Source organism: Hemitrygon akajei, chromosome 14, assembly GCF_048418815.1.
Source record: "Hemitrygon akajei chromosome 14, sHemAka1.3, whole genome shotgun sequence".
In the NCBI taxonomy this organism is placed as follows: Eukaryota; Metazoa; Chordata; class Chondrichthyes; order Myliobatiformes; family Dasyatidae; genus Hemitrygon; species Hemitrygon akajei.
In genome coordinates this window covers 81,998,624-82,010,759 of record NC_133137.1, presented here as the reverse complement: position 1 = coordinate 82,010,759, position 12,136 = coordinate 81,998,624, and the positions used below count along the sequence as shown (strand labels likewise).

The window sequence follows — 12,136 nt, the reverse complement described above, 5'->3', positions numbered from 1 at the left end:
CCTCCACTGGCGAAGGCCAGTGAGTGTGTACTGACTTTTATCTGGGCCACACAGAGTGTGAGGAAGCTCCTCCTGCCATCATTCCAAATCTCAACGTAAAGACGTGTGTGCTTCAGACAACATGTCCCTCTTTTACTGGATAGACTCCCCACCCCCCCGAGCTCGGCAAGGCCCAGCTTTTGACGTGAGCCACTGCTCAGCCCAACGTGCTGTTGCCAGATGTTGAACGTCCAATTCACCATGCCCATTTATTGTGCACCTCTTGCCTCAGAACCTCCAAACTCCAAATCACCAATGCTTTTACAAGGACATTGCTGGGACTGGAGGGCCTGAGTTATAGGGAAAGGTTGAATAGGTTAGGATTTTAGTCCCAGGGTATTTGAGAAGATTTGATGGATATATACACAATTATGGGGGGTATAGATAGGGTTAATTCAAGCTGGCTTTTCCCATTGAGGTTGGGTGAACCTAGGACTACATTTCACTGGTTAAGGGTAAAAGGTGAAATATTTAAGGGGACCCTAAGGGAAACTTCTCCACTCAGTGGGTGGTGTAAGTCTAGAATGAGCTGCAGCTGGAAGTGGCCGATGTGGGTTTCCATTTCAACATTTCAGATAATTTTGGGTGAATACATGACGGGAGGGTAATGGCCTATTGTCCAGGTGCGGGTGGATGGGATTCAGCTGAATAACTATGTGGGACAGACTAGATAGGCCGCAAGCTGTGGTGCTCTATGGTGCTACGTGAGCAGTGCTACTACAAGCATGGTCTCACCTTCACGAGCGAACTACTGCACCCTGTAGAGATGTGAAGTCACACCAGACAATGCTAGGATCCACGCCAGGTCAGGCGGGATCTGTGGAGAGAGAAGCAGCTCGCTGTTCTGTCCACTGACCTGACTCTGCCTCCACACACTTTGCCCCGGCTGCAGAGATTTTCCTCACCTCCCCTGGCACTGACAGTTCATGACCCTCAACAACAATCTCCTTACCATGACATCTTTCCCAGCCCATTTGCACTCATCTCTCCGTGCAGGTGTTGGAGGCCAGACAATCTGAAAAAATCAACCAGAAAACAGGAACAATTAGTTTTCTTTATATAGCATTATCAAATAGCATTAAATATCTAATAGAGTCATAGAGTACAGCACAGAGACAGGCCCTTCAGCCCATCTAGTCCTTGGTAAAACCATTTAAACTGCCTACCCCCAACAACCCGCACCTGGATCATAGCCTTCCATATTCCTACAATCCATGTATCTATCTAAACTTCTCTTAAACATTGCAATTGAGCTCATAGGGACCACTTTCCACTTCTTTCCAGCTCATTCCACACTCTCATGACCCTCTGAGTGAAGGATTCTCCTCAAGTTCTCCTTAAATTTTTGACCTTTCACCCTTAAGCCATGACCTCTGGTTGTAGACCCACCCAACCTCAGTGGAAAAAGCTTGCTTGCATTCACCCTTGCATTAATGCCAGAGGGTGTCCACTTCAGGTGAGAAGGGGTAATATCAAAGGAGATGTATGGGGCAGGATTTTTACACAGAGTGGTGGGTGTCAAGAATGTGTTGCTTGAGGTGGTGATGGAGGCAGATATGACAGAGGCTCTTAGACAGGCACACAATTTGCAAGAGGGAAAGATATTGAGTGGGTAGAATGTATTAATTGGCCATTTGATTACTTATTTAATTTGTTTGGCACAACATTGTGGGCTGAAGGGCCTGTCCCTGAGCTGAACTGTTCTCTCAAAAGACTTAATACATTGATTTTCCCAAAACTAATGTCAATGAGAATGAAGAAGTTGCAAAACTTTCCCAGGAAGTCTGCGAGTGGATTAGGAAGTGAGGGGTCATTAGGTTGTGGAATCAGTTGAGTGAAATTATCTCCTGTGGTTCAAGAGCCTGATGGTTCGGGGTAATGTTCGAGTAATACAGTCTGCCAGTGTTATTCACTCTCTTCTCCATCTCTAGATATCATTAATTATACTTCAAAACTTCCCTGCTTTAGAAACTCTAAGTTTGTCAGTTAAAAATGTATGACATCCAGTTGATCTATGTACACCATCTTCATACCCCATAATATAGTAACTATGAATCATTGTCTTAGCATATTTTGTTAATTTCATGATATTCAAGGTATGACTGTCCTTCACAGACTGTTCTTCATAGTGTGATCAAACAGTCTCTAGAGCTCACAATCTACCTTGTTATGACCTTGCACCATATTATCACCTGCACTTTCTCTATTTGCTGCACTTTATTATGCATTATGTTATTGTTTTACCTTGCTCTGCCTCAATGCACTGCGTAGTGACTTGATCTGTATGAACAGTATTGAAAACAAGCTTTCCACTCTATCTCTGTACACAGAACAATAATATTCCAATTCCAACTTTGTTTCTGTAACTCAAGGAGCCCATCAGGAACATACATGGCATTCTCTCACTCTAATCCTGAATTTAGTTACTCCACCGTTGCTGGTCACTGTGACCCCAGGTCCAAAACTTCCTCTAGAAATCTCTCTGTCTCACTTTCCTTCTCTAAGTTGCTCCTTGGAATGTTCTTCTTTGAGCTCTTCCACCGACTCCTGAAGTAGCTCAGCATCTAATTAGTTTGACAACACTCGTGTGAAGTACCTTCAGATGTTCTGGTATGTTAAAAGTGCTTCAGTCCTGTTGCCAACATAAAACACTGGAGCAGAATTCGGCAATTCAGCTCATTGAATCTGCTTCGTCGTTCAATCATGGCTGATTTATTATCCATCTCAACACCATTCTTTGTCTTCTCCCCATAACTTTTGACGTCCCGACTAATCAAGAACCTATCAACTTCTGCATGAAATACAGTCGGCCCTCCTTATCCTCGGGGGATTGGTTCCAAGACCCCCCCCCCCCCCCCGCGGATACCAAAAAATGCGGATGCTCAAGTCCCTTATTTAACCAGTGTCAGTGCAGTGGTCTTTAGGACCCAGCGGAACCCCGGACTTTATTTAACATGGCTCAGTGCGGTGGACATAAGGACCCGGCGGGTGCAGCTCTGAATCTGCAGTGTTTCTGTTCATGAAAATAATCACGATCCAAAATAAAGTGGAAGTAATAAAGCGATCGGAAAGAGGTGAAACGCCATCGGTCATTGGAAAAGTGTTAGGCTATAGTCGGTCAATGATCGGAACAATTTTAATGGAGAATGTGAAAGGCCCTGCCCCGATGAAAGCTACAATTATTACTAAGCAACGCAGTGGTTTAATTATTGAAATACGTATGTTTCTTAAGTGTTTTATGTACATAGGAAGGTAAGATATATACTATACACTAAGAAAAACGTTTGACTAACTGACACTAAATAATACCGGATGTACCTGTTCCGACTTCAAATCCGACTTAAAGACAGACTCAGGAATGGAACTCACTCATAACCTGGGGACTGCCTGTACTTTTAAGTCATTTCTAGATTACTTATAATGCCTAATACAATGTAAATGCTATGTAAATAGTTGTTATACTGTATTGTTTAGAGAATAACGACAAGAAAAAATAGTGTGTACACGCTCAAACAACGAGTGCTGGAGAGAGACCATCCGGGTTTTCCCGATCCACGGCTGGTTGAATCTGCGGATAAGGAGGGCCAACTGTGTACCCAATGATCTGGCTTCCATTGCCATCTGTGGCAAAGAATTCTACAGATCGCCATCTTCTGGCTACAGAGATTTCTGCTCAGCTCTAAAGTGTGACTCTTCTATTCTGAGGCTGTGCCTTCCAGTTCTAGACATTCCCCGCTACTGGGAGCATCTTCTCCACATCCACTCTATCTAGGTCTTTCTGTATTTGGTAGGTTCCAATGAGATCCACCCTCATTTTCCTAAATTTCGGCGAATGCAGGCCCAGAGCCATCAAATGCTCCTCATATCCTATTCTTTAGATTTATTATTCTAGTTTGGCTTTTATTGATAGTTGTAAGGAATAATTAACACCATAAACTGTGAGGGACTTTAATGCTAATTAAATAATGTTGTTCAAAAATGCCAGGAGACACCTTGCAACAAGTTGAATCATTAATGTGTTACACTTCATACTCTTACGTCTTTAAACCATGATAAATGCTTCTTAAAATGACTTTAATTGCTGCCAAATTTGATTTCAAAACATTAGTTTTACCATTATCACTTCAGCAAACTGAACAAACAAATGCAAAGTTTGCATTTTTAGTGTGGAAATTATAATTTTCAGGCTTTTCACATCACAGCCAAATTTACTCAGACACATACAGATTTCCATGATTTATTCACGGACAATCAATCTCCATAATATATTAATGTCAGCGTTAATGGCACAGTTTCTTTGAGATGTCAGCACCACCTGTGTTGGCTAACCTTTCCCTCGCTACATGCCTCACCTCCTGCACTGACACACACACACACGCACACTTTCAGGCCCCCCTGTACAGCTTCCTGGTGATGGCTGATAAGGGATTCCCTGTGGAGACACCAGCTTCCCGCAGGGACCCTGGAAACTCTGCTGCTCTGGGATCGACCTGGAGCTGGAGCAGGTTCTGCGTTCTTGTCTGACAGGGAGAGGCAAGCTCCAATCAATTACATCATTTTGAATTAATTGAATGAGCTCATACATTTTTAAGTGCCTGCCAGGGTTTTTAAGTGAGCCAATTAACTTTAGAGCAGTACGCCGCAGTACAGGCCCTTCGGCCCACAATGCTGTGCTGACCTATATAAACCAACTCTATGATTAATCTATCCCTTCCCTCTCACATAGGCCTCCGTTTTTCTTTCATCCATGTGCCTAGGCTCGTATAGGTCCATAATGTACCATCGTTAAAGGGTCAAAGAGCCTGTACTGTGCTGTAGTAATCTTTGTTCTATGTATTAGTTTTTACCACTGCCCCACCCCCAGCAGCATGTTCCAGGCACCCCCAGTCTCTGTGTAGAAAGCCTACCTCTGATATCCTTCCTATAATTAAAAATGGCTCCAATCGCTTAAAATTAGCCTCCCTCGTATTATCCACTTCCACCCTGACAAAATGTCTCTGAATGCCCGCTCAGTCTATTCCTCTTATCATACTGTACACTTCTCATTCTCCTTCACTCCAAAGGGAAAAGGCATAGCTTGCACTCATATCTTCATCATAAGGCATGTCCCCCAAAATAACATGAAATGGGAATGGGCAGGAAAGTGACTCCAGGGTCAAACAGATGTTGAAGGAGAGCATGGACAACACCTGCTTCATTTTCCTGTGTCCTTTTTCCATAAGCAATGCTAGAAATGTTCACAATTCTCAAACTGTTGGCATCTCCCAAAATGTCCCAGTGGGTGGGTTCAGCTCAGGCCCAGCTCCTTACTACCAATGACAGTCAGAAGGCTTTCACTGTCTAGGCCTTACTAGCCAAGTTAATGTCATTGTCTGTCAGGAAGTCGTTCCTACAAGGCGTGCTCCTGGGATTGGGATACAGCCTGTAAAGGTTGTGTGAGTAAGTCAGGCTCAGCAAACCCTAGGCCCGAGATTTCATGAACACTCTTGACAGAGTAATTCAGTATAAAAGCTAGAGGTGTATATGTCATGGAGAATCACAGCACAGAAGTCTGTAGAATCATAATCAATCATAGAGTATATAGGGTGTAGTCATATTGAGTTGTATAGTCATATAGCATGGATAAAGACCCTTTGGCCCCTCACATTCATGCTGTCCAAGATGTTCACCTAACCTAGTTCCATATCCCTCTAAACCTTTCCATGCAATAATTATTCCAAATTACTGGTCCATTCCAGGTATCTGTTCAATGATACTACTGTACCTGCCTCAACCAGTTCCTCTGACAACTTGATCCAGATAGTCACCAATCTCTGGGTGAAGAAGTTGCCCCTCAGGTCCCTTATAAATCTTTCCCCTTTCATCTTAAACCAACACCCCATGCTGTTATAGTGGCCAATATATGTTAACTGAAATGCTGAGATCACTGGAGATAAACTACATGGCTCATTGAGAGAGAACTCCAAAATGCAACATACAGATAATTCTCAGTGTTTATTTTGAATTGGTTGGGTAGTCAGGAATGTAAAGTTATCACTGCCGATGGTTGAGTGATTGAGATCAGTTAAGAGCTTTTAGATTGTGCTAAGTGTGGCTCGTTCTCCCGTGGAGCTTACAGGTCTGTGTGTGGGCTGTCTCCCACCCAGCCCAAGGAACTACTGCGGGTTTCGGGTTGTATCGGTTCATCCAGGGAGAGCAATGGGAATTGGAAGTTTCTTAAATTAAGCAGAAAATATTGCAAATAATCGACCATTCAGGGTGCATTTTTGGAGGACGAAACAGAGTTAACACTGAGAATGTTAGCACCTTTAATCAGAACCGGTGTCTGCTCTCAGAGGGGGTGGACAGGTGCAGGAACACTGCAAACTACCAGCTGGCCAGAGAAAGTCCCATGCTGGCTGTAGGGTAAAATGAATGCAGGGATTCCTACATTAAGTGTCTGTATTGGAGATGTGGGCCACTGTGTCGGAGATGTGGGATATTCTTCTGAAGATACAAGTTCAAATTGCACTAGAAAAAATAATCAGTCATAGAGCCAGGGAATATTACAGCACAGAAAAGGCCCTTTGGCCCATCTAGTCCATGCCAAATTATTATTTTGCCTAGTCCCATTGAACTGTACCTGGACCATAGCTCCTCCACAACCCTCCCGTGTTTGTACTTATCCAAATTTTCTTAAATGTTGAAACTGAACCCGCATTCACCATTTCTGATGGCAGCTCGTTCCATACTTTCACCACCCTCAGAGTGAAGAAGTTCTGCATTAGGTTCCTCTTAAATTTTTCTCCTTTCACCATTAGCCTATTAAATCAATCTGGAACTTAAAATACCCAATGGATGTTGATAGGAAGGTATCTGGGTTGTACATTGGGAAAGTTTTCCATCTCTTTACATTCTGGGCTCTGTACCTGCAGTCCCTTAGAGTGGCGGGATAGCCACTATTGGATTAAGGCACACAATTGTTTTTTTTCTTGTATTTTCTTGTAGTTTAACTTCTCTATGTCTGTTTGTATTTTTATATAATCACCTATAAACACGTAATAGTTCAGTGAATATTCCAGTAACTGTAAAATTGTTGCTTCTGCATTTTGGTAGAAGCCTCTTGGGTTTTCTGCAGCAGGTGCAAATCAAACCTGGTTATTTCACAAGTTTAATTGTTATCACTGGGTTGTTGTTATCATTCCAGTCAGTCCTAGATTTTGTATACCTTCTTTTCCTCTCTTCTTTTCTTTGTTGTTTGTTCTTGTAACATTTAACAAAATGCCCGAAAGCACCAATGTTTACAGTATGCTTCATTCTTGACTTCCGAAGAATCTCTGGATCAATATCACCAGGTTCAACACCACACACTGAAATGGTATGACCCAATGAATGGCCCAGCTTGAGGATGGACAACAGATTTTGTGCCGTGCCAGTTGTGTCCACATCCTATCAATGAACAAGGCATGGCAGAGCAGATCCCAAGGTCAAGGTGCCTAACATAGAGTCCCATTCACATGCTCCACTGCACCAGAGTTACAGGTCCTGAGGCCACGATGTTGTGTCAACCTTTTAAACTATTCTGAAATCAATCTAACCCTTCCCTCCTCCATAGCCCTCCATTTTTCTATCATCCATGTGCTTACCTAATGTCCAGAATGTACCTTCCTCAATTACAACCCCTCCTGGTAGGGCATTCCATGCATCCACCAGTCTCTCCGTAGAGAACCTACCTCTGACATCACCCCTAAACTTCCCTCTAATTATTTTAAAATTATGCCCCCTTGTATTAGCCATTTCTACGCTGAGAAAAAAAGGTCCACTCTATCTATACTTGTTATCATCCTGTACACTTCTATCAAATCACGTCTCATTCTCCTTCACTCCAAAGAGAAAATCCCTAACTCACTCACTCTATCCTAAATTCTGAATTCTATTCAGAATTCTTTAATTGGTAAAAATTATATTTAGATTTAGTCAATTAGTTCAGTTGCAGGCTGATACCACATGCAGAGATGGAATCGTTCCAGTGATGTCTTAAGAGTTAAGAAGGCATTATGTTATAATGGCAGAATATTATGGGATTTTATTATGTGAAAGGTATACCTTTCTTGAATAACAGCCTGTATTAATGGTAAATTGGGTATAAATTGCACCAATTAAAATATTATACCATCACAAACTCCAAAATATTAACTGGACTGCATCAGACAGGAATAATTGGTTCTTTTGAGAATGGAGGCTGAGTCTGAGCTGTCTGCTTCCTGCATCAGTCTACTTGTGAAACTGTGGGATTAATATTCAGGGGACTCTCACAACCCTAGTTCTCGGTGTGTCTTCATGGAGAAATTACAGTATTGTCCTTGATGGGAAGCACTATGGCACAGAAACATGTTCTTCAGCCCATCTACTCTGTGCTGACCTGGTCTTCTGCCTCATCCCATCTACTTGCACTCTCCTCTGCTTCTCATTCATGCACCTATCAAAACTTCTCTTAAACATTGCAATTGAATCCACTGCTACCACTTCCACGAGCAGCTTGTTCCACACTTGCATCACCCTCTGAGTAAAGAACCTCTCTTTCATGTTCCCCTTAAAGATTTCACTTTTTACCCTAAACCCTTTGGATCTAGTGAGGGGGGAATCTCATTGAAACCTATCGAATTTTGAAAGGCTAGACAGAGTGGATGTGGAGAAGATGTTTCCTATAGTTGGGGAGTCTCGGACCAGACGGCACAGCCTCAGAACAGAGGGACGTCCATTTAGAACAGAGATAAGGAGATATTTCTTCATCTGGAGGGTGGTGAATCTGTGGAATTCATTGTCACAGACAGCTATGAGGGCCATGTCATTGGGTATATTTAAAGCAGAGGTTAATAGGTTTTTGAGCAGTCGGGGCATCAAACTATAGGGAGAAGGCATGATACAGGGGCTGAGAGGGATAATATATCAGCCATGATAAAATTGTGGAGCAGACAGAATGGGTCAAATGGCCTAATTCTGCTTTTATTTCTTATGGTCTTATAGTCTAGTCCCCAAACTCAGCAGCACAGGGCCGTTGCATAGCCAAGGACAATAAAGACACAGCAGCAGTGGAACTCACGGAGTTAAACACTTGGCTCTTGCAACAGGCAGCTGCATAGTGGTTGGTGTGTGGACTAGGTGTGACTGGTTAGTGCTGACCCTGTTTCACTTTCTGTTTACAGCATGAGTGAGATTTGCTGTAAATGGATGATTGACAAGGACAAAGGTGGAGAGTGCTGCAATCTTCATTCGAGGAGTGTTTAATACGTGCATCGCTGCATATCAAATAAAAATAAGCTTTGCTTAAACAAAACCTTTAGAATTACCTCTCAGAATGCAACTTGATTCCTCAAAATTCTTGGGGGAATCAAGAATTCTTGAGGTTGAGTGAACTTGGACTTTTCTCCTTGGAGCGACGGAGAATGAGTGGTGACCTGATAGAGGTGTACAAGATGATGGGAGGCATTGATCGTGTGGATAGTCAGACGCTTTTTCCCAGGGCTGAAATGGCTAACATGAGAGGGCACAGTTTCAAGCTGTTTGGAAGTAGGTATAGAGGAGTTATCAGGGGTAAGTTTTTTACGCAGAGAGTGGTGAGTGCGTGGAACGGGCTGCCGGTGATGGTCATGGAGGTGGATATGATAGGGTCTTTTAAGAGACTCCTGGATACGTACATGGAGCTCAGAAAAATAGAGGGCTATGGGTAACTCTCGGTAATTTCTAAGGTAAGGGCATGTTCGGCACAGCTTTGTGGGCTGAAGGGTCTGTATCGTGCTGTAGGTTTTCCATGTTTCAGTTTTTAGCTCAGATATGAAGTCTGACTAGATGTACGAATTGGATTATTTTCTATTGAAGATTAGATTAGTTTTTATTTTGTCATGTACATCAAAACATCAAGGCATACAGTGAAATATGACGTATGTGTCATATCAAATCAGCAGGGATTGTGCTGGGGGCAGCCCGCAAGTGTCGCCACGCTTCCCGTGCCACCATGTCGTGCCCACAACTCACTAACCCTAACCCGTACGTCTTTGGAATGTGGGAGGAAACCAGAGCACCCGGAGGAAATCCACAGAGACACGGGGAGAATGTACAACCTCCTTACAGACAGCAGTGAGGATTGAACCCCGATCGAAGATGGCCGTCGGGGTGAAGTGATGCACTAACCGCCATGCTCCTGCGGTGAACTAAGGCTCACGTTCCCCTTCGAAGTTCAGGAAGCCTACACGTCTCAGAGCTGTGGATACATTTCACCACACTATTCATAACACTACGTCCCTCCCTGGTACACCTCCCATCACTGAAAGGGGATCTTTCAGTTTACACTTCAGCCAGCCTGTGCTGAGTTCTCTCCCAGAAACAAAACGAGTTAGGTTTCAGGATAGTGAACAACTTGCCGTGGCTTGTTTGTTCTATTAAAGAGTCACACAAACATGAAGACATTCCATTTCAGTGAAATGCTGAAATACCTTGGCTGGTCACAAGAAGCACAAGGAGGCCCTATCGTTTCCTGCAAGAGAGGGACTCGGTCTGCGGCACCACAGTGAGAAATGAAGGAGAGCATTTGGGTGCTTGAACCTCTTCTATCATTTGCTGAGTTCATCTTCACCGCGACTTCACTCCCTAACTCTGCTTCTTCCCAATTTTCCTCAACAAAATTCCACATGAGGCACCACTGTAAGGAGTTTGCATCTTCTCCCCATGACAATGTTGGTGCTCCAGTTTCCTCCCACATTCCAAGGACAATGGTTAGAGTTGGTGAGTTACGGGCATGGTATGTTGGCGCCAGAACCGTGGTGACACTTGTGGGCTGCCCCCTGCACAGCCTCACTGATTTGATTTCTCTTGGGTTGTGGAGGTTCTTAATGCAGATGACACATTTCACTATGTGTGTCAATGCACATGAGATAAATAAATGAAACGGAAGCTGAAGCAGGAGCCCAAAACAAGCAGAGGAGGATCCGACCCAGAATGAACATGGGCTAAGCGTGAGCACAGCTCTCAGAGGGGAGAGGTCAACTACTGACTGAAATCCCGCAGTTCACCAGCCACTGGTTGTCGACTGCCGGGCGTCCAGTTGATTCGCCAAAGAAACGACTAAAACATCTCAGTCCAAGACCGTTTCAGAGGAATGATTTTAGCAGCTGTCTGCTCGAAGACTGCAGCCAAACTTTGAAGCATCAGGAAGGGTTTGGTTCTTCAAGTGAGTGATAGGATCAGGGAAATGGTTTGAAGATCTCACTGCACCTAATCTCATCATTGTTTTAGAGGTGCTGAAAACCACTGTGGAGATACCCCCAGGGTAACTGCCTAGCACGTCCAGGTTTAGTGGCTCACCAGTGCAACTGGAAAATGTCTTGAACATGAGGCATATCTGAGAACCTCCCCACAGAACAAAGCATCGGGACACCAACAGAGTGTCATGTTACAATCAAAAAGAAATGTGAAGTAAGATCACAAGCCCATAAGACATAGGAGCAGAATTAGGCCATTCAGCCTATCGAGTCTGATCCAGCATTTAATCATGCCGATTTATTGACCCTCTCAACCCCATTTTCCTACCTTCTCTCCATAACCCTTGATGCCCTGAATAATGAAGATCCTATCAGCCTCTGCCTTAAATATGCCCAATAACTTGGCTTCCACAGCCATCTGTGGCAACAAATTCTACTTATCACCTCCCTCTAAAGAAATTCCTCATGTGGTGAGTTTCAGGAAGATTGAATAATATAAAAATATAAGAGAGAGGGTTTGCTCTGCTGTTGAAGGTATTGGCTGATCTTCTGCACTGTGGAATTTTCCAAATTCTCTGTGTTTACAATCTCCTCAATCTCAGCCCTGATTATCTTCACTCACTGAGTCTCCATCATCTTGAAGTGAGGGACTTACAACCCTTTAAATTTGAGAAATATCTCCATTTCTCCTCACTTCAGTATGGTGGCCGACTCTGTACTCAGGGGCTATCGATAACTTCTGTGGTCCCTGTCCAGGGGAAGTTGCCTCTCACCATTCACTCTGTAAAGCTTGTAAGGACAAACCAGGGTAGGACTTACACACTGAGTGGTTGGTCACTGAGGAGTGCAGTAGAAAAAAG

The 12,136-nt window shown here is 43.6% G+C and overlaps 1 protein-coding gene across 6 annotated transcripts in view; it reads right to left on the bottom strand.

Moving 5' to 3' along the window:
* The window catches only part of LOC140738735 (semaphorin-3A-like), a 269,718-nt gene that overhangs the window by 110,460 nt on the left and 147,122 nt on the right, over positions 1–12,136 (bottom strand). For all 6 annotated transcript variants that reach the window (XM_073066471.1, XM_073066473.1, XM_073066475.1 and 3 more), the window contains exon 4: positions 992–1,054. In XM_073066471.1, coding sequence (XP_072922572.1) covers positions 992–1,054 — 63 coding nt within the window. The remainder of the gene's footprint in view (positions 1–991; positions 1,055–12,136) is intronic.